Source organism: Cricetulus griseus, chromosome 4 (assembly GCF_003668045.3).
Source record: "Cricetulus griseus strain 17A/GY chromosome 4, alternate assembly CriGri-PICRH-1.0, whole genome shotgun sequence".
NCBI classification, from domain to species: Eukaryota; Metazoa; Chordata; class Mammalia; order Rodentia; family Cricetidae; genus Cricetulus; species Cricetulus griseus.
Genome location: NC_048597.1, coordinates 94013534 through 94040997, shown reverse-complemented (window position 1 = coordinate 94040997; position 27464 = coordinate 94013534). Strand labels below are relative to the sequence as shown.

Genomic DNA, 27464 nt, shown 5'->3' with positions numbered 1-27464 from the left:
TGGGGTGTGAACACCCCCACAGGAGACATGTTAGTGCTGAGGACTGCAGGGAGTGTGAACACCCACAGGAGCCATCTAGTGCTGAATGAGGGCTGCAGTGGGGTGTGAACACCCACAGGAGACGTGTTAGTGCTGAGGGCTGCAGTGCGGTTTCTCCAGAGCAGACCTCAGGCTACATGGAGAGAGAGCCTCCCGCAGGGACACAGAGGAGTGGCAGAGGACATGGGAGAGTGGTGCCAGGAACTGTGACAGGCGAGGCTTCTGCCTGCCGGCCTGCCTCCAAGGCCTGTCCTCCTCTGCTCCCGATGACACTGTGACAAGGGTTTGACCCCAGAGGACTTCTCCTCAGGTGTTGTCCCTCCACCTCAGGTCAGAAACCTCCATTTATATGACCAGTCCTCAGCACGGATCTCCAGCTTGCCACAGACTAGAACAGGAAGGCTGGGTGGACGCAGAGACTGCCTCAAGTCCCGTGACACAGGCTCTGTGGGAGCTGGCTGAGGTAAGCGTGCAAAGGCCAGGCTGACAGAGAAGAACAAGAAACCCTCCCCTCCTGGCCAGGTGACAGACAGATCCTCGGTAGGCAGATTTCTGAGGGAAGCCCCATGAACTAGCAGGTCTTAGGACTGGAAGAAGTCTGCCAGATCAGCCCACATACCTGACCCATGACGTCTTCATCGTAAGACAGTGTCAGCCCAAGGTCAGCGATGTCTCCATCATAGCGCTAATGGAACAGAGAGAAAGCACTGGGGCTTGTGTAGGCAGAGGTCTTCCCTCCTCAAGAGGCCACAGAGTTGCCCCACCCCCAGGCAGAGGCCACTTGTCATATGGATGGAAGGGGCTGTGAGCCTCAGGGTTGGGGGCTGTTCCAGTGACTGGAATGGTGGATTCACACTGGTGCGCACTCAGTTACCTGCCACTCAGCACTCACCTTGATGGAGGTAAGGTTTTTATAAAACTCCGAGTCTAGTGATGGGAGCTCATCCACGGAGCTATAGAAGATACTGTGGTGATGCCCAAGCATCTGGCTCAGGAAAAAAGAGGCAAAGGGCACGTCCACCACGATCCCCTAGAAGAGACGGGAGGACAGGGACTCAGCCATCAGGCAGAGCAGCTTGGGCTTCAGGGGTAGCCTGAGGGCACCAGTGGTGTCTAGGTCAGCCTGAAGCTGTACCTCTCTGTCATCTAAGAAATGACCTAGGGAGGGGTCTCAGAGAGCAATGGTCTTGGGCAGAGGCCCTGGAACCACGTAGCGCAGAGTTAGGCCTCACTCAGTGGACAGGCGACTCCCACAGCCTGACAGGCACCAGAAGCCATGAGGGACTTTTCATGAGTCCTGAAGAAGCCCCCCACTAACTTGACCCCACGAACCCAAGGAGCAGAAGCCAACAACCGTCCTTAGATGCAGACCTAGTGCCAGTTACAGCCCTCACCATGGATGACATCCCACTTTACTGAAGAAGAGGCTAAAAGGAGGAAGGTATCAGGTGCCCACTACACTGAGGCTACACCCTATCTTTCTGCTCTAGTTTGCTAACTTCCAGGAAGCTCCGTCTTCTTCTGAGGTATCATTTCAAGTAACAAATTTCAGCACGTGGCTGGGGTGTGTCAGTGGCAGAGTGCTGATTTAGCATGTGAAACTCTGGGTTCCATTCTCAAAACAAACCACTCATATGTCACCTTCTACATGTCACTGCATGTTTTGGGTTTTGTTTTGTTTTATCAGTTTTTTAAGACAGGGTTTCTCTGTGTAACAGTCCTAGCTGTCATGGAACGCACTCTGTAGACCAGGCTGGCCTTGAACTGCCTCCTGAGTGCTGGGATTAAAGGCATGCACCACCACTGCCCAGACCATGTTTTTCTTCTTTTGGAGACAGTCTCTTGCTATGTATCCCAGGCTTGGATTACAGGGTGCCACCATGCCCAACTCTCAGGCGCCACTTGGCATTTGCTCTGCACTCCTTTGAGGGCCTACCTCATAGACAGCTTTTCCCAGCATCTTTCCCACAAATTCAAAGAGCTGCAGGTAATTCTCATGAATGTAGGATGTGGGTGAGGGGTAGAGCCTCTCATCTCCGCTGGTTGTCTGCCAGGAGAAAGGACAGAGAGGTGGAAGTTATGAGCTGTACTCACTCTACATTGGTTCCCTGTGTCTTGCTGCTGCCAGCCCCGGCAGTGCCCCCTTGGCCACCTTGAACAGATTGAGTGCTGGGTCAAACACCCTCTTGATGATCTCCTCCAGAAACTCCTTAAAGACACCGTCCTGGTCGATGCCAGCTTCGTCCACCCCAAGGTCATTGACGAACTTCACCCGGATCACACCCTTCATAGCGTGCTGGGACAGCTGCCGGAGCTGTTCGTAGCCATCCTACCGAGACAGAAGTTCAACTCCTGAGGAGCACAGCTTTAGCAAGCCCAGGAGTCTAACCATACAAGTCAGAATACCAGCCGGCGGGAGGATTCATTTGATGGATATGATGTCTCGCTCCTTGGCATGAGGAGACTGCCCCCAGGTGGACACAGAGTCAGATGGGGAAAGGAGAAAGAGCTGTGCTAGCTCTGGCCATCAAAGGTGGAGGAAGCTGGGACAAGATGGATCTCTTTCTCCCTTCTTTAATATAGAGACTATATTTCAGCTCATGGGTAGAGTCAGCCTTACAAGACACAGTAAGACGAAAACCCTGGGTCCTGGTGCTGAGGGCAACTGTGGGGGGTGGGCAGGAGAAGTCAGAGCAATTGGGCTGGCTTTCTGAACCAGAAAGACCTCTGGCAGCAGAAATACAGCAGCAGAAGACATGGTGGGAGCCAGAGCCCCTGTGAAGTGGTGAGGTTAAATAGTGTGGAACGGTGGTGGGGGAGGTCTAACCTTTGCTAGACTGTGGTCAGCTCCCTCAAAACACAGCCGTTTGTGGGGCATGGCTCTGGCAGAGTGTGTGGTAAAGTGTGCCAGGCCCAGGTATGAGCCACAGCTCTAGAAGCTAAGAGCAGTAAATGCAGATAACGAGTGCACATCTCCTATCCAGACCCCCCCCCCCATTCCTAGTCTACTACAACACATATGCTGGTTAGTTCTGTGTCACCTTGACACAAGCTATGGTCATCTGAAAGGAGGAAACCTCACCTGAGAAACTACCTCCGTAGGTTTGGTTAGGCAGCCTGTAGGCTGTTTCCTTTATTAGTGATGGGTGGGGCCATCTCTGGGCTGGTGGTCCTGGGTTCTATAAGAAAGCAGGCTGAGCAAGCCAAGGGGAACAAGCCAGTAAGCAGCACCCTCCATGGCCTCTGCTTCAGCGTGGTGTTTGATCATAGCAACAGTAACCCCGAGTAAGGCTGAGACCTCTGGGCTCTTGTCTGCAGAAGTTTTCCTGGCATCTGACTGTCACTAAGTGAATCCCAGTGTCTGGGGTGCTGAGGTTTTGATTCTGGAGCAGCACTGTCATATTTAGCTGACACGACAGTCCACATCCATGGCATCTACTCATCCATCCATGTGCTGTCCTGGTCACCTTTGACACAAAGCCAACGAACAACCTAGCAGCACATGAGTTCTATTTTGGGGTACCCTTGCTGCCCTCCTGTCATGCTTAGTGATGCACAGGTCCCTCCCATGGTGTCTGCCTCTTGTCAGACACACTTAGGCTGGTGAGCCAAGGAAAAATGACACAGGCCACCTGTGGGAACAGAAGCCAGCTATGGGCATGCCCATGTGAAAGATAAGCGCACTTAGGAGGCCGAGGCAGAATCGCTGTGAGTTCAAGACCAGCCCAAGTCACAGCGACCAAACAAAACCACCCACCCCAAGAACAGTTGAGAGGAAAACAGGAGAGTGAGTTGTTATGTAGCTGCGGTGGCACCGAAAGCACCGTGAACTGGCACCTGGGCATGACCCACCAGGAGGATGGGTGGAGGCTCCATCGCGCTCCTGGTACATGAGGCCGTCTCTCTACCATACAGCCTGGCAGCAGGTGTGCCACATTGGGGATGGGATGGCACATGAGACTCTTAGCCAGCCATGTGGCAATGCTGGATGTAGACGCATTCCTACTTGATCTGTACCACACTAGTCTCTTCAGGAGGTTGTAAGAGGATGTGCTCCCTGCCTCCTCTGACGCACCTCTGCCTCATGGGCACCACTGTGGTCATGTGAGGATCACACTCCACAGGACAGAGTCAGCGTCCTCTCAGGCTTCACAGTATGCTGAATTGGAGGATGGTGAGCTAGGTCTGGTCACCAGGCCAGGCTGTCACCAGTACCAGAATCGGCTAGATTCAAAGTCTAGGTTTACATGGCTTCGGTTCTGCCTTTGACAGGTCAAGGGGTGAGGGGCAAGCCGGGTGTGTCTGAGCTTTCCCCAGTCCTGGTTAGCTAAATGTTAGACAGACTAGTTCACCTGAAGAAGGGGTTGTTTTTGCAGGATGGTGAAATCTACCACGAGCATGGCCTCACATCCAAGCCAGAGAGGCATCAGCATCCAGAACAGTGACTCAGACATCAGCCTCTTGATGTCCCCTGTGTCCACAGCAAGCAAAGATCTTGGGCACTCAGACCCCAGGCTGGTGAGTCCTGGGATTTCAGAATAAATGATGCTCCCATGTTCCAAGTCAGGTTCACTACAAAGAATGCTTCCATGAGAGGAAGCATATACAAAGAGGAAAATGGGCTTTGCCTAAGTTAGAGACCATTTCCTGTGACACCCCCCTGGGGGGGGGGGAGGTTAGCCCTGCAGAGCTGGTACTATGTGACCCTCCCTTCAGTAGTGCACTTGAGGGGGCACCAAGGAGTCCCACTTTCCACAGTCCACACCTCTCAATCCTTCCAGGGGGTGGGTGCCATATCTGACTGGGGAGGATTGAGATTCTAGAGACTGGGCAGCTACACGAGGTTCTGAGAGAGTGCTAAAGACACTTTTAACACAAGCAAGTGTGTGAGTCAAAACAGAGGCTACTGGTGGCCACAGCCTGGCCTTCCAGGCACCTGACAAAATTTAATTAGTTCACAATGTAACAGGTCTGAAGCTTTAACATAAAACCCTGAATTTTGGGGTCTTCTCTTAAAAATGTAAAGCCCTCTGGAACTCATATTTTGCAGGATGTGAACCTCGAGATCGCTTTATTTACTGGAAAAACCTGTTTCTAGCTGTGATGTGGCTCAGCCCTACCACACATTCTTTTAATCCAAGAGCTTTCTGCTTATTGTAAACAGGATTAAATAAGAAACATGCATAGGTCAAGAGATACAGCATGCAACCAGTTGACAGGAGGAAAAAAGAGAGAGTTAAGAGGGAGTCAGGAGAATAGAGAGACCCACAGGAAGTAGAAGGGAGGGATATTCAGTTTGAGGTTTTTTGATTGAGATGGTGGAGGAGAAAGGGTGTCTTTTTCAGGGATGTTGGCTAAGGAGGAAGGTCAGCTGGGTGCTTTCTCTGCCTCTCTGAGCTAGCAGGCTTTCACCCCAGCATCTGGCTCCAGAGTCTTTATTGGTAAATCGAATTATTAAGATTTATATAGAAACAACACTCACATGTCCACATGGCAAGTCAGGAGACATTGAACAGATGTGTATCTTTGGGGTGACTGATTTGCCACCCTCTTGTCCACCCATTTCCCCAACACCAAAACCAGGTGTCAGCTAACATCTTAGCTTCCTTCAGCTAACAGTCCCCTCCCCGCTGCCTGGTGGGGGTTGTCTTCCCTGAGGAAGTCGGATGAGAGGGCTCTGTCTGACAGCACTGGGCTGGAGAGTGGGAGTGGGAGAAACTTTTCCTTGTTTAGCACACAAACCAAACACCCAGCCATGGTACATGGCTGGTACAAACCAAACCCTCTGGTACATGACCTTATTTCTATTTTTGGGTCAGTGCTGGGGCTAGTACTTAGGGCCTTATGGATGCCAGGCAGGTGCTCTACCATTAAGTCACACTCTCTAGACCCTCACCTTTAAGAAGGTACAAACATCAACTGTTGTACATGCTACTTTTTTGAACAGCTCCTAAACACCAGAAGTACTGGGAGCTAAAATAAGTTATCCAGCAAGCAGTGGCATAAATGGCAAACATGCTACCAGAGAAGGGCTGTTGTGCCCCAGCACGTGTGGGTGGCTGGGAAAGTAGCTGCCACGCATAGGCAGACAATGCAAGCTAGAAAGGGTAGACAGAGCACAGCAAAGGTCTGAGGAACAACATGGCAAGTGAATCAAGTTAAGCCCTACTAAGAATGGAGACTTGGCTGGGCAGTGGTGGCAGCCCACGCCTTTAATCCCAGCACTTAGGAGGCAGAGGCAGGCGGATATCTGAGTTCCAGGAGAGCCAGGGCTATACAGCAAAACCCTGTCTCGAGGGAAAAAAAAAGCCAACAACAAAAAAGGAAGACTTGTGGCTCGTCACTGGCACTGTTGACAGACACACGGGAAGGTTGTGGACTATACAGCCTATAGTATTGCATGGTACACAGACAGCGCACACATCACAGGCCCTTCAGCAATGCCCCAGCAATGCAGTCAAGGAGAGATTTAAATTTCTGCTTCACAGAGGACACATCTTCGTAGTAGGCTTCCACAGACCTTTCTGCTTACCTCGAAACATACCAAGACACGGTGAAAATGTGACACAGAGGCAAAGTGCTTAAGGACAGGGTACCTACTTCTAACTTGGGAAGCAGCCACAGTGTGGTATAAGGTGTGGCTTGAGAGGGAGACAGTGCTTGAATCTCCTGTTGTTTCCACGGAGGCCCTGAGCTCTGTGATGAGAGAGTATGTGTGTGGCTCAGGCAGGGTAGTGCCTGCACTGTCTGTACCACATCCTCAAAAGTGAGCCTGGGGACATGGTGGCCAGGATAACAGAGTCAGCACAGACCCGGGAAAGGCATGGCTATCACTGTACTGAGCTCCTATCTTTGTCTCACAGAGGTGTTAGGAGCCTGTGTTTCCCGAGGCAAAGGAAGACACTGAGGACATGCTAGACTGAGCAGATACTCTGCGCAGCTGATTGGCTAAATGACCCTTCCTGCTCTAAGACCAGAGTGACAAGAGAGTCTGGAAGCAGTAGCCATCCACTAGATCCACCCGAGAGATCACTCCTCCCTGCATGTGGCCACTCACCTCCAACATCCGGGACCTTCGGATAGTGATATGAGTGACGTGAGGGGAGGCAGAGCTAGTTTCCACAAGCCCCAGCTTCTCTTTCTCCTTGGTAACCATATTTCGGAACAGGAGAACTCGCTGAAATGAGCAAAGGTGGGGCCAGAAACAGGGTCAGCAACTAATATCAAAAACAAAACAAGACTCACTATACAAAATGACCAACGTTCAAGTCAACTGAGATGGGATGAGAACAGGATGAGCATGTGCTATAGTTCAGAGGTGTCCCCTGAGAACAGTGAGCATCCCCCAAAGAACCTCCGGGAACTAGAAATACAGCTAAACTTGCACCAAGACAGGTGTGTTTGAGAGAGGTGCTTGGCCACAGTTGGAGTCCAGCTAGAAGCAGTCCAATCAAGACCCATTTTCATGAAGTCAATACTGGTTTCAGAAGCCTAGAGGCACAGCCAATCACATGGGGTGGGGGTGGGGGGGTACAGCCAGTAACATGGGCTGGTTTTGATAAATGTGCCTGCTCTAAAGGAAATCAATATCAGGAATGTCAGATACAAAAACCATTAGAAGACATTTTTCCCATTGTCAGATATAAAAAAATGAGACAACAATATAAAGATCCCTGGCCTTTCTGTCTGTCTCCTGTGTCCTCAGACCTGCCATAGTAGGTTTTCTGTCACTGCTCAGAGAGAACCCTGCCTCCTCAGCTTCAGGATTCTGACAAACGCCTTTACTTTATCACGAGACGTGACTCAGGCTGGCCTCAAGCCATCTTCTTGGCTTCCCAAGCAGCCGGGAGCACGTACATGAGCCACTGAGGTCGGCAAAAGGCCTTTCAGGAAAGATGGAGAACACAGGCCCTTGCAGCACCACAGGTACAGGGACTACAGCGTCCCAGTGAGGTCGGCTGACTGGGCAAGGACACGTACCAGCTACAGCTGTGCTTTCAAAAGTGGAGCTGGGAGCGGAAGAGATGGCGTAGCTCTTAAGAGTATGTGTTGCTCTCATAGAGGACCCAGGTTGGTTCTCAGCACCCACAAGCTGCCCGAGTAAGACAGACCACCACTGTGTATGTGGATATGTGAGGCCCCGAAGACACTTCCAATCACATTGGAGAGAAGGCAGAAGCAGCGTATGGGGCAGAGGTCAACTCACATTCTTGTGAGGAACAACATGGGGGATGTGCTGCAGGATCAGCTGAGCCCTCTTTCGGTCCCTGTCAAGTTCCTGGAAGAGCACACCGGGCTTGAGATCCCTGCAGGAGAGATGCAGGCGTCATCAAACCAGGAAAGCCTTTTCTAGTGCAGGGCTGGCACCGCAGGCGTGTGGCCAAGTGTGGCGCCGCCCACTTTTGGAAGTCTTATGGGATACAGCCACACCTGCTCATTCCTAAGTGCAGAAGGAGTGTTTAGGGCAGAGGCTGTCTGGCCCACAGAGCCTTTTACGACAGAGTTTATGAGGCCCTGTTCTGGTGTCACAACTGCAACCATTTCCTGAGATCTGATAGGTCACTGATAGAAATGCTTGAGTTTGGTTGCTATCACAGGGCTCCCAGCCCACTTCACTTCCCCAAACCTGGAGGCAATTTTTACTCAGGTAATTCTGCTGATAAATCTATTAGGTCAGCCCAGAGACCCTCTCTTCCCAGCCTAGATGAGACAGTGACCTGGCTGTCACCATCACTTGACTGGAGTGACACTGGTAGAACAGAAACCACTGCTATGTGGCACACCCAGGCAGGTACTTCACAGCACAGCAGCCCTTTCCACAGACAAGCGGATGGGGCGCAAGGCAAGAGAAGGCTCATCGCCCTAAGTACAAATGCCAGGCAGCTGGGCACCTGTGCTGCAGTCATGGGAGAGGCCTCGGGCTTTGCCAGCCCTTCCCCACCCGGCTCACTTTCTCAGCCAGTGGTCCTCAGGAGCAAAGCGCCTCCGGCAGTCTCGCTCATACAGCACCATCAGCCACCCGTGGACAGACTGGAACAGCTCCAAGGTCTCGCCCTTGGCGTTCTCTGTGCAGTAAAGAGGAGGGGGCCAGAGCTGGAGAGCAGTGCTCAGCATGGCAGGCCTGAGCTCTGGCACTCTGCTTCAGTGGAACCACAGGTTCTCTGGGAGTGTTCTAAATGTCCCTAGAGCCTGGGTATCTTTCAGGGGACTCACTCATGCTGGATCCCAAGAATGCACCATCCAAAGGCCCCTTTTCCTCAAAGGAGCTTTGGACTGGACTAGCAGAAACATGTTAGAAAGCAGACTTGCCCACAGCAGGAACTGGCACAGGCTCCATCCCCATGGAAACCGAGTACTGATGTAAAGGACATTTCCAGGCAGAGCTCGTCACTAGTAACAACCTCACATGCACAGCCTGAAGGAGCTGGCAGAGAGACCTCTGCAGCCACACCACTATCTCATGAGCTCACCCAGCCATGTGAGAAGATGTGCATTCTCTACTGCCTTCAGTAAACAATGAAGCTGAGACGCAGGCAGCTGAGGGTACAGAGTGGCCTCCCAGGGTAGCACCAAAGAACACGGTCACCTCCGCCTTACCTGCAATCCCGTCCCAGATCATCTTAAACACGAAGGAATTGAGGAAAGAGGAGATGGTGACTAGCTCTTCCAGCTTGAATGAGATTTGTTCTTCATACACTTCAATGTCATCCAGGATGCTACATGGGGCAGAAAACTGTTCAGAATTTTCCATTGAGAAAAGGAAACAAATGAGACCTCACTGTCTTCTAGACAAAACAAACAAGGTGAAAAACGCACTGGCTTTTCTAGCTACATCCTGCACAGCTTGTAGACAACACAGTGTGATGTCTAAGACCTGCCTCAGAGAAGGCTACAGGAGGGGAGTTGCTGAGTGTTAGATGAAGCAAGTTGGCCATGAGCTGGAGATGGTTCCTCAGGGCTCACTCATCTTTCTCCTTCTGTTTACTTGACATTGTTCAGAGTAGGAAGACAGAACAATTAAGGGAAAACATTAAGCGCTACTCAGGGCTTTCTCAATGAGCTGCCTGGGGCACATTCTGTGCCTGAGTATAAAGGAGTCCTGAATCAGCCTGTGCTTACTGAGGAACACTGTGAAACTAGGCCCCACATCTAGGAGAGAGACTATGGCACTTGGTGCTTGTGAGTGAATGAAAGTTTGAAAGAACATATGAAAGAATGAACAGATAAATGAATGGATGAAGACGACATGGCTCAACTGAAAATTCCTGGAAACCTCTCCACATGCTTTAGGATGCAGCTCAGTCTTGGGTTAGCCTTGCCTCAGCCATTAGGTGTTTATCCTGTTCACTAAATCCCTTTTTCTAGGGCGCCAGTTGGCCAGCTACATATCCCTGTACCTTCTTGATATGAGATCTTCTAGTCTGAACGCTGCTGCCTGAGGTCCATTCTAAATCTTTGCAACGACCTTTGGGGAAAGTGCAAGGCAGACAGCAGCAAAAGCAGAAGGGAACACAAGGATTCCTGCGAATGTCCCAGGCTGGGCCTAACCAAGTTCTAAATAATGCCTCCTCCTAGTTACTGTTACGTGGTAGGTGATGCGACCTCCATTCCACCAATTGAGGAAACGGAGACTCAGCAAGCTCACCTCAGCTGTTTAGAGTCAGCTTGATAACTGGGCTGTAAGCACCGGGCACTGACTATCTCCTTTAACCCTTACCACATGCCTCAGAGGTGGGTGTGGGAACTACTTCATTTATAGACAAGGAAACTGGTGTCTCAGTAAACTGTCCCGAGTTTTACACCCTGGTATTTGAGTCTGGAGTTCTCCTGTAATCTACTTATCAGTGAATAAATGCTGACGTGTGGTTTGAACACATCTCCAGAGACCTCTAAGGGCCACAGCTGCTGCCCTGAAAGTATCTAGCAATTGCTGGACACCTGGCACCTGCTTTGTGAATGTTGTCTGTTTTTTTGGTGGGAGGTGTAAGGGGTTATGGGTTCTTGCTGTGCTGACCAGGTTGGGCTGGAATTTATGAACACAAGTGCTTTTTCTTGCTTCAACCTCCTGAGTAGCTGCAATTACAGGTGTGCACCACCACGCCCAGCTCTTGGCCAGTTCTTATGGTGACCCGCCACACAGGTGCAGTTACTTGCTTCCCCACATTGTTGATAACCCCGCTGAGTCCTAGCCAGGGCATTTAGCCCATATCAACCTACGTGATGAGGTGCCGTGAACAGTCACAGAACAGCATCAGCATGGCCAGGAGCTGCTTCGACTCTCCAGTGTCATTGTTCAAGCATTCCAAGAAGAGCTTTAACCCTCCGTGGGGCCCCAGCTCACAGATAAATGCCCATAGCTTGGGCAGCAGGTCATCAAGGTACGTAAGACCTGGAAAAGGAGAGAAACCCAAGCTTCAGGTGGGGACTCCAGCCGCTCTGCCATTTCTTCCTTTCCATTGGAAAAGAACACTGAAACCAGCATGCAAGAGAAGGTCCAGCAGAAAAACCTTTTCCACTCTAAAAGTCCCAACAGCAGGGGCAGCCAACACTGATGGATGCTCACAAGCCCAGACTACACTCTGCAAGCCTCCAGAGCAGCACCACCCGCAAAGCCAGTGCAGCTCTGCCTTATAAGAGGACCTGAAGCGCAGCAAGACTCGGTTACTTTCCCTATCCCATGGCTGGAGTCAGAGTCAGAGACAATCTGGGTCTATCTGACGCAGCAGCCATGTTTTAAACCAGCTAAGGTCAGAGGGTATTTCTAAGCTATGCATGCCAGGCGATCTATGTTGTTAAAAGCTCGAGACAAATTAAATCTGAGTTTAACTGAGCAAAGAGCGACTGCACACTGGCAGCACTCAGGACCAGATGTGGTTCAGAGCACAGCTTCCGGGTCAGGCAGGCAGCATGCACCCCAGCCTGGTACCTCCTTTATGGAACTAGTCTGGTCAGTGGCCACTCTGACTGCCTGAGGCTTGCTGCTATGGCTCGGATGCAGTCACTTGTTACAGGAGCACTCAAAAGCAGGTCAACTGTTTTCTTAGTCTTCATAAGAACAGGCCAGAGCCAGGAATTGGTGGCGCACGCCTTTAGTCCCAGCACTCAAGAGGCAGAGGCAGAGGCAGGTGAATCTCTGTGAGTTCAAGGCCATACTGGACTACAGAGTGAGTACCAGAACAGGCTCCAAAGCAATATAGAGAAACCCTGTCTTGGGAAAAAAAAAAAAAAAACAAAAAAAAACAAAGAAAACGAAAACCAGAATAGGCCAGTTTACTTGTACACTGTTACTACACTCAGTGCTGGCCGAAGAGCAGACACAGGAATGAAGGAATTGAATAGAAGAGAATTTATGACAGCAAGTGATAGGCCAGCTTGGTCTATGGGCAGACCCCTGCCTTGAGCTGTCTTGCAGGCTTATCTGCCCCTGAGATGCTATACGAAAAAAAACGAATGACTGCAGCAGAGACACTCCAAAATGAACCCTCGGGGCAAGCAACAGGTGCAATGGGAACATTCTAATCTACTTCCTGGGGGCTACAGGGCCTGGACACACAGGCTACAGAATGGCATACCTTCCACCAGTGCATGGGTGACTAGGAAAGCCTGGGCTGAGGCTCCAGTGTGCTGCAGACACAGCTAAGATGCCTCAGCAGGAGAGCAGCAGGATGTGCAGGGGACCTGATGCCTCAGCTGGCACCTACAGTACCAGACTGCCCTCCTCAGAGAACTGTGCGGCCCTCAGCAGCAGCAGCGCAAGGTGAGGCACTTGGCTCTTGGCCAACCAATGGCCCCTCCCACCTTTACCACGCTCACCCACTGTGGACTCTACCATTGCTGTGGACTGCTGGTCTCCCTGTCTCTATAGACTATAAGCCCGGGACAGAGACCCTGGCAGTCTCGTTTACCTCTGCATCCTCAGTGCCCGCACAGACAAGACTCTGACTATCTGGAGTGAATAAACAGGCATAAAAGACAGAGGCAGCAGCCATTGGAGATTTAAAAACCCACACGAAGCAGTCTGCATCTTCTTCTGCAGCAAACAGCTGCCGGGTTAGAAAGGACCATCTATGCTCACATCAATTCATACCACAAGGCCTGGGCTGCACCTGAGTGGAAAGCCCCTGACCCCAAGTTCTGTCCTTACAGAGAAGACTTTCTTGCTCAGCTAAAAGAAAGTGTGGGGCATAGCCACACGATGAGTATCATGCAGCCAATAAAAATGAGGTTTCTGAAGACCTGACAAGATAAATGGTTATGAGTGATGGGCAGGAAAGGGTAGATGAGATGTGTCTGAGTACACCTACACTGTGTGTGAACACACTGGGCACAGGTGATGATCATCTGGGACATGATGGGGCGAGTGTTGTTTACATTCTTCTTCCTGTCTTTTGTCTTTGTGTTCTACTCATAAAGGAGAACCTTAAGAAAGCTGTATTTTGTAATTAAAGAACTAGAAAGGGAGGAAAGAAGGCAGGGCTATGCTGAGACTGACTTGAGCTATTGGAGGCTCACCAATCTCTAAGGACAGCTCAAAAATGTCCATCTACAAAGTCTGTTTTCTGAGTCAAAGAAGCCAGGAAGAAAAGGTCAAGTTTTTCTAGGACAAACTGGGCACCAACTTTGGGAGTGGAAGCAATAGGCTCGGGCTGTCTGACCTGTGAGGATCTGCAGGCGGATCTGGGTGAGAGTCGTCAGCGAGGTCTGGTAGAGGACACAGATGCTGCAGACCTTCTGCACCTCAGCGGAGTCTACGCGTCGGCCCCCGACAGGCCTGAGGATGTTCCGGACTGAGGCCGACTTCTGAAATGCACGCTTGAGGAGACCTGGCACGGAGGGAAGAAGACGCACAGCAGAAGTTCAGCCAGCTGCCAGCTCCCACCTGTCGAGGAAGAGCATGGCAAGAACCCCAGTCATGGCAGGGGCGGCGGGGCTGCTGCATGGGCTCAATGCGTTCCTTTGGGATAAACTGGGGAAAAGTTAAACTGGTTTCTGGCGCAGCCCAGAGACCTATTCAGATCACCTCAGTGCTTGCCAGCATAAGGTAGGCATGTTCGGCTCTGACATGGCATTCTCTTACTGTATCAGCAAATTCCATGAAGACAGAGGGGAAATGGTAAGGACTGGTCAGAGGAGAGAGGCAGGGGGTGGGCCCAGGCACTGTGTCTGTGTTTTGGAGGGAGTGCCAAGGACACCCTCAGGCCCTGAATCCTGGCTAACTGGTATTTCACTTCTGCCTTTGGCTTCTCTGTTCACAGGCAGAGGAAGTGACACGCACAAAGCCCACACTCAACCACCACCCACCAGCGGCAGAACCATCACTTATCCCAGGTTAGTAGTGCAGGCAGAAATCACGGTCCTTAACTGTGACCACAGCTGTGACCAGAAGACTGTAGACTAAGAAACCTTTCTTTCTTTAGTGTCCGCCTCTACCCTCAGGGTGCTGCTCAGGTACCAGCCTGGTCTGTGCCTCAGTGGCTCCTTGGAGGAGTCCTATGTGGGAGATTTATAACTAAACTTAAAAAAAGCTTAAAGTCCCCTACAAAAAGGACTTTCTGCTCCTCCTTGGTAATAAGACAGAAACATCCACAAAACCCTTTTCCCTTTGACTGTCAAGAAGTTCACAGACAAGCTGAAGCTCAGAGACAGTGGAGCAACCCCGAGTGTGCTGACTGCCTTCTCCTATCTCACTGGCTCTCATTTCTATCCCATGACCGTTACTGTCCGGCTGAATGTGGACTTAAGCAGCCTGCAGATGGCAGTGGAAGGGGTGAGTGTCCCACAGGCAGGCAGGCACAGGAGCTGCCTTTAGGCTGGGTGTGGCTACTCACTCTTTACTGGGAGCACGTTCTGTGGGGAGGATGGCTGAGCAGGGGCTGGCTCGGGGTGCTCCAGCAGCTTCTTGCTGAGGATGTCACAGAAGAAAATTCGGATGAGGGGCACCCCCCATAGGAACTGCAGCTGTTTGGTGATCAGGTACATGGACTCGTTGAGGCTAGGACAGAGCAGGAGACAGGCGTGTCAGTGCTACCCACTGTCTGCCAGGGAGAGCATGCTCTCGTCGAGGGTGGCCTTCATACAGGGGACATAGTAAAAGACAGAGCTGAGAGGTCATGCGCCTGCAATCCCAGCATTCAGGAGGCTGAAGCTAGTTTGCATTGCATAATTAGCTTCTGCCTAAAATCGAACAAACAAGAAAATCCAAAGGAATTTCTTGTCAAAGGAAACAGAATGAAGAAACTCCAATGGATGGTTGGGTCTGCAAAGGCATCCAGTCTACATCTGCCTGTCACTCCAACCAACCTCCCATCCCTGAGGCAGCCATCTTGAAGCTGCCCCCACTTCCATGTCAGGCAAGAGCCAGCTCCTGCCAGCTGCTCTGCTCTCGTTCTCGGTCAGCCTCAAACCTAAGATGATTCCATACCTCCAGTGTCTCCCTGCCTCAGGGGCACCTCTCCACTGCAGGCTGTATTCCCAGCACCACCCCCACTCCTAGAATCCATCAAGACCCTGAGATGGCCCCCACCATCTTGTGGGAACAGCCACACCCCGTGGGCACATGCCAGGCCCTGGTGTGCAGTACTGAGACACTGAGACAACCCTATAGGGTGTGGAGTGCTCAGCAATGCACCATGAGCCCCCAGGCAACCTTCTCAGAAGTGTGACGTCATTCCCCACATATCAGATGAGGAAACGATGGGCGAAGCAAGTGGTCTATAGGCCTCTGGAGAAGAGCTTCAGTAAAGACAAGGCCTGTCCAGTACATGTGGGGTGTTGCACAGAAGTGGCCTTCCTGGGCAATGTCTGGATGGGTCTCAAGGATGTTACTCAGGTACAAAGGAATGCGGCAAACCTGACAGAGACCAGTGGGGCATCCCAGATGCCTGAGCCTGGTGCCATCCAAGGGCACACACTTCTGTCTGTGTGGCTGCCTATCTTCACCTCTGTTCTTCCACTCTTGGCTTTCTAATGGTTCTGAGTCTAAGACATTCACACTCCACCTTGTTGAAAGGCTAGGGGGACTCCTATTCCTTTAAATCATTTGCCTGCCCTGTCTCAGCATCTCTGAGGTATGGCTACCTTGTCAATCAATGAGAGTGATATGGGAGAAGAGAAAGTATCATGGACAAGGTTCATGATTTACTAATTAAAAAGAAGTAAAAGTCATATGATCTCATTTCTATACATAAAAAAAAACTGTCAATAAAGGACAAGGATAACAGGCGAATCACCCAGATCATTTGCATGAGAGGACTCCAGGATGTTTAATGTTCTCTTGGCTCTTGGGATGGAACCCAAGGCCTTGCACTTGCTGGGCAAGCCCTCCACCAGTGAGCCAACCCCCAGGTCATATCTGTTAGACAATAAATATGTATTATGTCTATAGCAAAACCAAATCATGAAAGCTGGAAAAAGGGGAGGAGGAAGGAGAAAGGTGGGAGAGAGGGAGGTGGGAGGAAAGAAGGACAGAATGCTCTTTCTCCGACATACCCATAGTCCACCGACTGGGAAAACCAGCCGAGCACAGGGTGCCAGTGGGTGAGATTGGACTTCTTCTGGGACACATATTTCTGGCAGTAGCACAGCATCTGCGTGAGCAAGCTCACAAACCCGTCTGTTTCTTCCTCTAACACCTTGGGGTTGAGGGAGCCCAAGTGGAGGATGTTGCCTAAGAAGAGAGAGGGGCTGAACGTGATGCCAGACAGATGCACTTGGGTCCAGCCCAAGACACAGGAGCTAGAACTAAGGCTAGCTTGACTGGTCCAAGGGATGCCAATCTCTAAGAACAGCTCTACCAGAGAATCGGGTCGTTGATCTGTGTTCAAATGATTCCACCCACAAACCCACCTACCACAGACACTGTAACACAGTATCACCACTCTGATCTCAGTCCCACCCAAGAGCTCCCTCCCCTTAGGGAAGAACTCTGCAGCCAACTCACCATACAGTGTCCACTTAGTCCTGTTCTACGTGTGATTCTACCTGTTCATCATCTATCTGTACTTTGGAGATTAGTCTGGTTTTATATTAACTCCTGCCAAGTATAACTAGTGCCCTTAACAAAACATGTAGGCTTCCCCAAAGGCCATAACCAACCCAAACCCAGCCTCCTAGACTCACCCATGAGACATAGCGTATGGCACCCTTCTAAACTTTCACAGGCATCAAGGCATCGGTCTCTGTCTCTTAGGAAGACGATGAATTTGCGAAGCATGTCATGGGATTCTAAAACACTGAGACGCTGAAAGCAATGGCAGATGGTTATTATGGAGCAGGGCAGGGCTTTCCCGAGAGGCAGGGCCCTGATAGCGCTCACTGCCCCCACTTAGGCAGAACACTGCTTTCAAGCAGCAAGGAGAAGGAAGATGACAGGAACCTGATTCTTTGGCTGCTAACAGGAAAGTGTTTACACCAGCTACTGGGAAAACTGGGGAAGGAGTGTGAATCAGCAGGGGACCTGTTTTGTTTTTGGAGTCTAGCAAACAAACCAGAGACATCTTTGGCATGCTCACCTCAGGGGCCACTGTGCTGAGATGAGTCACGAGAGCAGGTACCGACATGATGTGGATGACAAACGGTCGCATCAGATTGTCCGAGAACTGCGAAGCAACTACAGGGCTAGAAAGAGGGCAGATTAGCTGGGTAAGTGCAAATGACACAGGGGTGGGCGTGGGGGGGGGTCACACTGCACGGTTGGGAAAGGTCAGCTCTAGAGTAACTGATGTGAGAGAATGCTGGCACTATATTTGGGAAAAGGCAAGCTAAAACACTCCACGGGTAGGAGGGGCTCCTGATGAGGATCAAGAAAGCTTCCGGCACAGCCCACTCCTCAGCTGAGCAGTGCCACCCCAGTGTGTCCCTGGGGCACAACTCGCCATTACCTCATACTGTAAGCATGCAGTTTACTTTAGTATCTACAGCCTGACATTAACAATTAAAATGTACACACAAGATGCAAAATATAAAAGTACAAAGTAGGTCAGCAACATGCTTTTCTAAGTAACGTGACTGTGGGAAATGGCCACTTCTTTCTGTTTCTTTCTGTTTCCTGTCTTATCTGGATTCTTACAAGAAACATGCATTATTTCCATAAGAAGATAAATACTGGAGTAAGATAATGGCCCAAGTTAGGCATGGCAGTATACACAAGTGATCCAGCAAACGGAAGCTGAGGCAGAAGGATCATGCTCAAGGCCAGCCGGGGCTATACAAAAACCAAGGGCCAGGGATGGAGCCCAGGGTAGAGCACTCATCCAGCATACCAAGGCTCATGCACGGAAAACAAAACAAAACCACCAAAAAGATAATGACCCCCATATCTCCCTCCATATACAAAAATTAACTCAAAATAACTTTATAACTAAAATCAAATTTGTAGAAAGAAAACAGACATCTTTGAATCCTGGAGTTATACAATGATTTCTTAGATATGATACTAAGTGTAAGTACAAGGGAAAAGTAATTAATTGCACAACATCAAGGCCAGAATGGTGTGTGATCACACATCCCACCCAGAAGGCAGAAAGATGAGCACCAAGTGGAAGTGCCCGCTGACCGCATCATCTGTCAGCAGGCTTGCTGGAACAGACAGAACTCACTAACTCAGCAGTAAACAGCAACCCAATTTGAAGATAGCTGAACAAGCTACGGTAGGGCATGCCTGTAGTCCCACCATGGATGGCAGGGAAAGGAAGAGCAAGGGTTTGAGGCTAGCCTTGGCTACCTACTTTAACACTATGCTCAAACCACAAAACAAAACCAGGACAGGGAGATGACCAAAAGAACTCAACAGACATTTCTCCAAAGGAAACACACAAATGATTAGTAAACACTTGAAAACATAGCTGATACCAGCTGTCAGGGACTGCTAATGCCGCTGGCGTCTTACCGCAATGCCAGAGAGAAGGTCGCCGTTAACGTGCCCGTTGACAGACAGGGCCGGGATCTGGCCAGGCCTCGGGTCAGCAGTACCTGAAAACAACATTCAAGCTGTCAGCCTGAGTCTCGAGTCTCCATAGTCATTTGTCCTTGGCAGTGATGGTGCATACTTTAATCCCAGCACTCAGAGGCAGAGGCAGAAGAACCTCTGAGTTTGAGGCCAGCCTGGTCTACAAAGCAGGTTCCAGGTCAGCTTGGTAACACAGCAAACCCATCTCAAACAAAAGAAAAAGGAAGCATATAGGTAACGGGAACGCTTCCGATAGACGCTGCTTGAAAAGGGAGATACTGGGTGTGGAGGTCCCTTCTGCTTACCCCACCCCAAATATGCTGAAGCATTTTCATAACAAACAGCTAAGGAGAGGAGCATCTGCGAGTTGGGTGCAGTGCTCCCTGTAATCCTGGCTTCACAGGAGGCTGAGGCACTCAAGTCTGGGGGGTTGAGGTTGGCTTGGGGAGCACAGCAAATTCTCAAACACCGTTTTAAAAATCCATGTGAAACGTGACTTAAGCCACTGTTCATCATTCCAGCCAAAGACACTTTCTGCTGACACACCCCACCGTGCTGTGGAGACTGAATTATGAGGTGGCCCATCCCAGCATCAGGCAGAAGGAAGAGTCCCATCAGGGCTCTTCCTAAACCCTGAAAAGTCCTCAGCAGCTCAAGAGTAACATGCTCTTGAGTAACATGCCCACTGTCTGGCCTGAGAACTGGCATTGCATACTGAGTAGACAGAGGGCCATCTGAGGATGCTGAGTTAGAAACACACTGTCCCCCTCCACCAGGGAGCCGGAACAGTCAGTAGTCAAGACTCTGGATGACCTCTGACTCCATTAGCAACAACAAGCTAGGGGCTGAGTGCCACCATCCTCCCTACCAAAACCACGGTGACCTGAGTGAGGGGAGAGGAAGACACTGAGTACTCAACTCTCCCTGCAAGGGAGGACACAAGGCACATGGAAACCCACGGGAAAATCCAGCTCTGGTGCCACAGGGGCACGTTAGGGATGGCGCCACAGACCTGCAACACAGAGTAAAATCCACGCTGGTTCAGATGGCCCATTATATTTGCACAAATATGGTTCAGGGCTGGCCGAAGGCTCTCACCTAAATGAAGAAAACAGCCTGAGAAGGCAATCTCTTGCCACAATGTGAACAACTGAAGTAGGGCAGAGGACAAGACCTACAGAGGTTTGAACTCGAAATGTCCCCAGTGATTGGACACTGTCCCCTGCAGGTGGTGCTGCCCGGAAAGTGAGGAACTTAACCTTAAGGATCCTTAAACCTTAAAGAAGTAGAACTTTGCTGGAAGAAGCGCGTCACAGAGTATGGGGCGGGGTGGGGGGGGAGGCTTTGAGTTTTTATAGTCTCGCCCCACTCTCCGCCCCTCCTGCTTCCTGTGTACAGTTGGAAAGTGCCCACTCTAGTTCCCAGCTGCCAGGCCAGTCTCTAGCTCCTGTTACCAACCTTTCCCTGCCATGGTGGACTGTCCCCCTAGCCCCCCAACTGTCAGCCAAAGGGACCCCTTCTTCTCCCAGGTGCTTTTGTTAGTGTTCTAGCATAGCTACAGACAAGCACCTGACACAGGCCTCAGACCACAACCCCAGGGAAGGGGACGTTCTGCTTACATTCCTAGTGCCTTAGGGCAAACCAGAGCTCTGAGAGGCCCAGGTGTGGTTCAAGTGTTACTTCATGGGTGAATCATTTGACCTCCAGCCAAAAGGGACACTGCTGGCCCTACCTTCTCTCCCTATCAGGACACACATGCCCCTGCAGGGCTCAGAACTCAATAGTTTTAGGACCCTTCCCAAGTCCAGAGAAATGCACAAGGCAAAAAACACCTTCGTGCACACTCGAGTCACAGGATTTGCACAGAGCAGACATCTTCCTGTATTTTAGATCACCCACTGATAATTCATAGCACCTGGTATAACAAATGCTCTGGAGATAGCCGCTGCGGTGCACTGAGAACTAACGTCGAGAACAGTCTGGCTATTTCCTACAGGTGCAATTTTTTTTTTTTTTTTTATGTATTTCCAATCTGCAGCTGGTTGACTCCATGGCTGTGGAACCTGCTTCTGCTTGGTGCCCATCTGCTCACCAGACTTGAGCTCTCAAGGCCCGCTCACCACTGCACCTCCAGTGTCTTAACACAGTGTCTGGCATGTATGAGGCTGTTTCCTGAGTGAATGAGCCAAACACCATGTACAATTTCTAGGGAAGGAGCTAACTCAGAAGTAAAATTTTATGGCCAAAATCGTATTATTAAAAACATTTAGATTTATTTTTGTGTGTATGAGTGCTCTGCGCGCGCGCGCGAGTGCGCGTGTGCGCGTGTGCGCGTGTGCGCGTGTGCGCGTGTGCGCGTGTGCGTGTGTGCGTGTGTGCGTGTGTGCGTGTGTGCGTGTGTGTGTGTGTGTGTGTGTGTGTCACATGTGCCTGGATCCCATGAAGCCTCTGGAAGAACAGTCGCTGCTGCTCCTAACTACTGAGCCACCTCTCTAGACCCTATATTTCTTTCTTTCTTTTTTTTTTTAAAAAAAAAGAAAAAAAAAAAAACAAGTAACATAAGAAGGCTTCAACAGAGTCCAACATTCACAGGCAGGGGTGCTTGGGAGTTAGAAAGGAGAGCAGGGAGCAATGCCATTATACAGAAAAATTCAGAGGCAGGAAGGGTCTCCACACATGCTAACAAACACCGGACACTGTGAAACAGCCCAGTGGGAAGTGCCAAGCACAGGGGCTCAGGCTTCAAGCCTCCTGAGGTTGTGTGGCCAGGGTGCTTCTCATGAACTGGAGGTGCCCCCCCTCTGTGGAAATGCTGGTTGGGAAAGATTTCTGAAGTGGATCCACACACCTTTTCCCCGGAGAATCTTCCATGTTGAAGTGTCTGTGAAGGTGACAAGCATGGTGAGGTGTAGTGTGATGAGCCTGGAGTCTTGTAAGATTTCCGGCTGCAAATGATAGAGTAATGGAGTGAGATTAATCCTCACGCTCATGATTCCACTCCACGGAGCACTGTGCACTGGATTCCACACAATATATTCTAGACTGTCAGTGCTTAAGCCCGGGATCAAATGCTGCCGGGAATGGAGAACTGCGCATTCCTGGGAAACAGAATCCCAGGCTGCCTCACTCTGGGCCTACAGCTGACTGTATGCTGGGACAGGGCAGTGACGGAGGACAGCTGCAACTCAGACCAACAGGAACTAGGGGCTACAACTTTTGGCCTCACTATCTACTGGCTGTATGATCTTGGAGAAGTTTCTGAACCCCTCTGTGCTGTGGTTTCCTTAGCTGTTGACTAGGGACAGCAGCCTTACTTTCTTCACGGGGCTTTGTGAGGAATGATGGCTTCCTGCACACAGAGAACCAAGAACAGTGGTCAGGGTGTGGGTGTGAGGGTTTGGTTTACCTTGAGCTGTTCAAGAAGCTCACAGCAGTACCATAGGATGCTTTTGATCTGCTTAATCCACAGCAGAGTAAGGTCCTTGGAAAGAGCCAGGGACACGTACCATACCTAGACGCAGCAAGAAGAGCAGAGTGTGGGCAGTTTCAGGGCCAACTCACAAGGGTCTATCAAGGCAGTAAGACTGAGTGTCTGAGTAAGGGAAAGCAGTATGAACTTCAACATGAGCCCCAGAGATCAGAGCCTAGAAAAAGGCAGTGACTATCTTGAATAAGAGGCAGGAGCAAAACAGCTTCACAGATGAGGATCAAGGCATCGTCCATCTACCCAACACTCAAGTGAGTATCTGTGTGATCCACTGAGCAGGACCTTTCAGACCTTGTAAGCAAGCCCTCCAGGACTCACAGGAGATGCTCACCCACTCACCTTTGGCTCATTCTCTGCATCCATGCTGCTCAGGATGCTACGGCACAACTTCTCCAGTCTCTGCAGGGGCAGAAAAGCAGATTACGAAGTTTCCAAACTAATCAAAACACGAGAAAGAGGGAGTACATGTTTGGTGGGCACCTGAAACATGCAGGCAACATGTCAGGTGGTTCATACATACACTCTCATACTCAATTCCTTCTTAGAGACATTGACACCAAACACAAGGGGACAGGCAGGTTTCACACTGGTGGCTCACAGAACTCACAAGCCCTAGAGATGGGATTTTTTTGTTTTTGTTTTTGTTGTTTTTGGTTTTTGTTTGTTTGTTTGTTTGTTTTTTAAGGCATGGTTTCTCTGTATAGCCCTGGCTGTTCTCAAACTCAGATCCACCTGCCTCTGCCTCCTGAGTGCTGGGATAAAAGGCATGTGTCAACATGGCCTAGCAAAATGTGTTTTTTAAATTAGGGTGTTTCACATAAAAACCCAGAATGGTACCTCTTTTGGTCTCTCTGTGGCTTAGGCTGGCCTCCAACTCACAGCAATCTTCCCACCTTGGCCTCCCAATGGCTACCATTCCTAGCCATGGCACTACTTTTGGAAAACTGAGATTGGACTTTGGCAGCCCAGCAGCCATCTTTCTAACCTGTGCCCTACACTTGGCACTTCTGGGAACACCAAGCACTGATCTCTGCCTCACAGCCATTAGCCAAAAACTCTTTAGCCATCACCTTTACCCTAATATGCAAATCAAGAAAAAGTAGAAACTGGAAAAACCGCTTACATTATTCTATCCCTGCATCTGCACCTGAAGAGGACACATCCTGTCTCCCCCCCCCCCCACCCCCCCACCCCCCATGATGGGGTCACCTCCCTCAGCCTGCAAGTCCTCATCTCTGTGATCATTTGTTCTCTCCTCTCTGCTGGGCTAGGAGCTCCACAAGGGAGCCTACCTATCTGCTTTCCCTTTGGGTCTCCCCAGTAGTACCCTGAGTGTGATCACAAGCACCTACTGCTTCCCTCAGCTGTCTTCCAGGCCAGCTGTACTAATGTCACAGCAGCAAAAATGCCTCGGAAGCAAAGTGGTTAAGTTTTATGATGTAAATAATAAAAAACAAGATGCTAGCATTTAATCTTAATCAGAATATCCAGCATAACTCAAGCCTCTAGTACCTCTTTGGAAGCCCAGAGCCCCTGGCCCCTCTAGCCAGGGCACAGAGCATACCCCCACTGCTTTCTCAGGCCCCACCACTCCTGTTTCCTACTGTGCTCTGTCCCTAGCCTCTTCACCCATGTCCCTCAGCTGCCTGATTCTTATGCACACTTGAGGGCAGTTCCTGTGTGTACAGTTAATGTGCAGAGACCTCTAGAAGCACAGCTGAATCTCTGTGGGCAGCCATGACCTGTGCCTCATGCAGAAGCCTAAGGACAAGGAAGTCCATGCTTATCAAACACCAGGTCCTGGAGCAGGGAAAGAATCATGTATGTGACTGTCAGGTGTGCTAGTTTGAAAGTAACCGGCCCCACTCTCATAGGGCGGGGCACTATTAGGAGGTGTGGTCTTGATGGGGGAAGTGAGTCACTGTGGAACAGGCTTTGGGGTCTCTTTTGCTCAAGCTTCCCTCAGTGTGACAGTCAGTTGACTTTCTACTGCCATCTGGTCAAGATGTAACCAGTATCATGTCCACCTGCACACCACCATGCTCCCTATCAAGATGATAAAGGACTAAACCTCTGAAATTATAACCAAGCTGCCCCAATTAAATGTTTTCTTTATAAGAGTTGCCATGGCCATGGTGTCTCTTCATCTCTTCACAGCAACAGAAACCCCTAACTAAGACAGTGCTTACCTCATGGTCCTCTTTAGTTTTGTATATGAACAGCAGCTTCCTGGCAATCTTAAAAATACAAAGTGCACTTCTTTTACTGGACCCAGAGTCATCCCTTTTGAAAAACTCATCAATCTCTATCCTAGATAGGGAAGGGTCAAAATAAAACAAAACAAAACAGAAGACATCCTTAATTCACTTGCTCATCAGGAAGGCTTCTCAGCACCATGAGGGAAAACTCATTCACTTGCACGGCAATGCAGCGGGAGGAAAACATGCGTGCTGCGGTATTGCCCTCACCTGATGTCTCTGTGAAGTCGCCTCCGGCAGAGAAAACTACGGACAAGAGCCTGAATGATCACAGCTGAGCGCTCCCGCTCCTTCTGCCCCAGCCTTTCTTCTCGTGCCTGCCTTGCTCTGTCAATGAACCATGCTCTGGATGTCTGAGATACAGTGAACATGTTTGCAAACCGACACGAACCCTACGAGGATGAGAGAGGAGCTGGTGGAGGTCACCTGTGGACACACAGTAGGGACTCGGGTGCAAAGGGCTGACGGCACCTGGGCAGCAGCAGAGGCACTCGGCAGCCACCACCCCCCCCCCCCCCCCAGCTCATGGCTCTCCTGACCCAAGTCTCAACTTCCTACCACTCCTGTCGCACCACCCACGGAGACTAGAGAATCAAGGCTGTGCTAAGTGATTACATTTGCTTAGAGGAAAGCGCAGGCAGGGTGTGTGTAGAGCAGAGGTGGGCTCCCGGCAAGTTTAAAGTGTACAAAGCATGAGTCATGCCCATCCGAAACAGCCATGCATCAAAGGTTCCCAGGCATCTGCCCTCTCTGCCACATTCCCCACACTTAGAAGGCAGCACAACAGCCACTTTCCATATGGGCAGACTTGAAGGAACCAATTATTATGTTGTCATCACTTTAGTCACTCATTCACACAACAAAATGTTTACTGGTGCCCAGCAACACATGAAAAAAAGGTTTAAAAAAAGATCATTATTTTAAAATATTTCATTATATTTTATCTGAGAAAGAATGAATGAGCAGATATGTATGTGTATATGCATATACCAGTGCCAGTGCATGCCAGTCGTGCCCGTGTGAAGACCAGAGGTCAAGGTTTGGGACTTGGTTCTCTCATTCTACCATGAGTCCTGCAGATGGAACTCAGACTGCCAGGCTGCATTGGCCTGCTGTGCCAATCTGCTGTCAGTTTTTAAAAGTTATCATTGCACATGTGGGTGTGTGGTGTGTTTGTGTGGGCAAGCGTGTCATTGTGCATGTGTAGAGATCAGAAAACAATATGAGGAGTCAATTTTCTTTACACAGGTTTTGGAATTTGAAAACAGGCAGTCAGTCAGATCTGCTGGGCAAGCATCTCTACCCCAGAGCCGCCTGCACCTGTACCCCAGAGCCGCCTGCACCTGAACCCCAGAGCCACCTGCACCTGAACCCCAGAGCCGCCTGCACCTGAACCCCTGGTCCATTTGCACTTCTACCCCATCCATCTGCCCCTCTACCCGAGCCACCTCCGCAAAGCAAGGTCTTTCTTTACAAACTACATTTATTGAGGCCGAAAAGATGTTTCATGGGTTAAGAGTACTTGCTGCTCTTGCAGAAGACCCAGAGAAAGTTTCCAGCAGCCACATGGTAGCTCACAATCTACCTGTAAATCTAGTTACAGAGATCTGATGCCTTCTTCTAGCCGTGCAGGTACCGCACACTCATGACGCACATACACGCATTCAGGCAGAACACTCGGAGACATAACATGATAAATCATAAAATAAAACACATGTAAAAATTACATTTTCATTTTGTGTGTGTGTGCACATGAGTATCTGAGTGAGTATGTACACAGATGGGATGTGTGTGAGGTCAGAGAACAACATGCAGGAGCCAGCAATCTCCTTCCACCACATAGATTCCTGGGAGCAAGCTCAAACGTCAGGCTGGTCAACAGGCACCTTTGCAACCACTGAGCCATCCTGCCAGCCTCTGAGGTCTTCTTTAAGAAGTCATGGTTTTTTTGCTTGTGTGTGTTGTGTGTTTCGTGTGAATGGACATGCGTGTGTGCACATGCACATGGAGGGCTCACGTCTTCTTCCTCCACTACTCTTCATTTTATCTATTAAAGTAGGGTTTCTCAGCCGAGCCCACTGCTCCTGAATCAGATGACTACCTATTCTGAAGTGGCCTCGGGGACCCCATTTCTGCCTCTGAAGTGCTGAGATTACAGCGAGGCCACACCTGCCAAGCACAGGTGGGTTCCGGGGACCTGAACTCTGGACCTCATGTTTGCATGGCAAGGGCTTTTTCCACCAACCATGTTTCCCGTAGCCTCCATGACAGTCCATTTAATCTGGACAGGGGACATTACACATCACACACTCGGCAGCCAGGCCACACAGGGGATTTGCTCCCCTTCAGTGACAGGTGCTGTGCAGGGCAGAGGTGAACAGTGAACAGTACAGAATCACCAGTAATTGTTTTTTTGCCAAGCGGGTGGCTTTGGCTGACAGCCAAACATATGCAGCACTGAACCATTGAGCCTCCTAACTGGGAGTTTCTTTAGCTATCGCAAAACATGGCATCATCAGCCCAGCTGACCAAAACACTAACATGAATCATGCAGAAATGCAGAGTTTGGGAAAGCATCTTTCACTCAAAGCAGCAGCCACTCTGAAACACATCTAGATTCCTGTCACATGAATATATCCAGGGACCTCTAGTCCCTTCCCCACCTGACCCACATCTGTCAAACGACACCAGGGATTTGCCAACAGACTAGGCTATCATCAGCAATACTCAAGGA

At 50.2% G+C, this 27464-nt stretch overlaps 1 protein-coding gene across 3 annotated transcripts in view; it reads right to left on the bottom strand.

Annotated features, from left to right (window-relative positions):
- The window catches only part of Ube3b (ubiquitin protein ligase E3B), a 39306-nt gene that overhangs the window by 8642 nt on the left and 3200 nt on the right, over positions 1-27464 (bottom strand). For 2 of the 3 annotated variants that reach the window (XM_027415992.2, XM_027415994.2), the window contains 21 exons: positions 24941-25122; positions 24662-24782; positions 22812-22871; positions 22392-22496; positions 21834-21930; positions 19998-20083; positions 18926-19008; positions 17550-17655; positions 17158-17278; positions 16528-16705; positions 14868-15031; positions 13695-13862; positions 11257-11428; positions 9637-9755; positions 8990-9104; positions 8246-8345; positions 7097-7216; positions 2192-2368; positions 1976-2086; positions 932-1069; positions 659-724 (listed from right to left, as the gene is read on the bottom strand). In XM_027415992.2, coding sequence (XP_027271793.1) covers positions 659-724; positions 932-1069; positions 1976-2086; positions 2192-2368; positions 7097-7216; positions 8246-8345; positions 8990-9104; positions 9637-9755; positions 11257-11428; positions 13695-13862; positions 14868-15031; positions 16528-16705; positions 17158-17278; positions 17550-17655; positions 18926-19008; positions 19998-20083; positions 21834-21930; positions 22392-22496; positions 22812-22871; positions 24662-24782; positions 24941-25101 — 2568 coding nt within the window. In that variant the 5' untranslated portion in view covers positions 25102-25122. Of the gene's footprint in view, positions 1-658; positions 725-931; positions 1070-1975; positions 2087-2191; positions 2369-7096; positions 7217-8245; positions 8346-8989; positions 9105-9636; positions 9756-11256; positions 11429-13694; positions 13863-14867; positions 15032-16527; positions 16706-17157; positions 17279-17549; positions 17656-18925; positions 19009-19997; positions 20084-21833; positions 21931-22391; positions 22497-22811; positions 22872-24661; positions 24783-24940; positions 25157-27464 lie in introns of all 3 variants that reach the window. The other variant, XM_027415993.2, reaches the window with a different exon arrangement.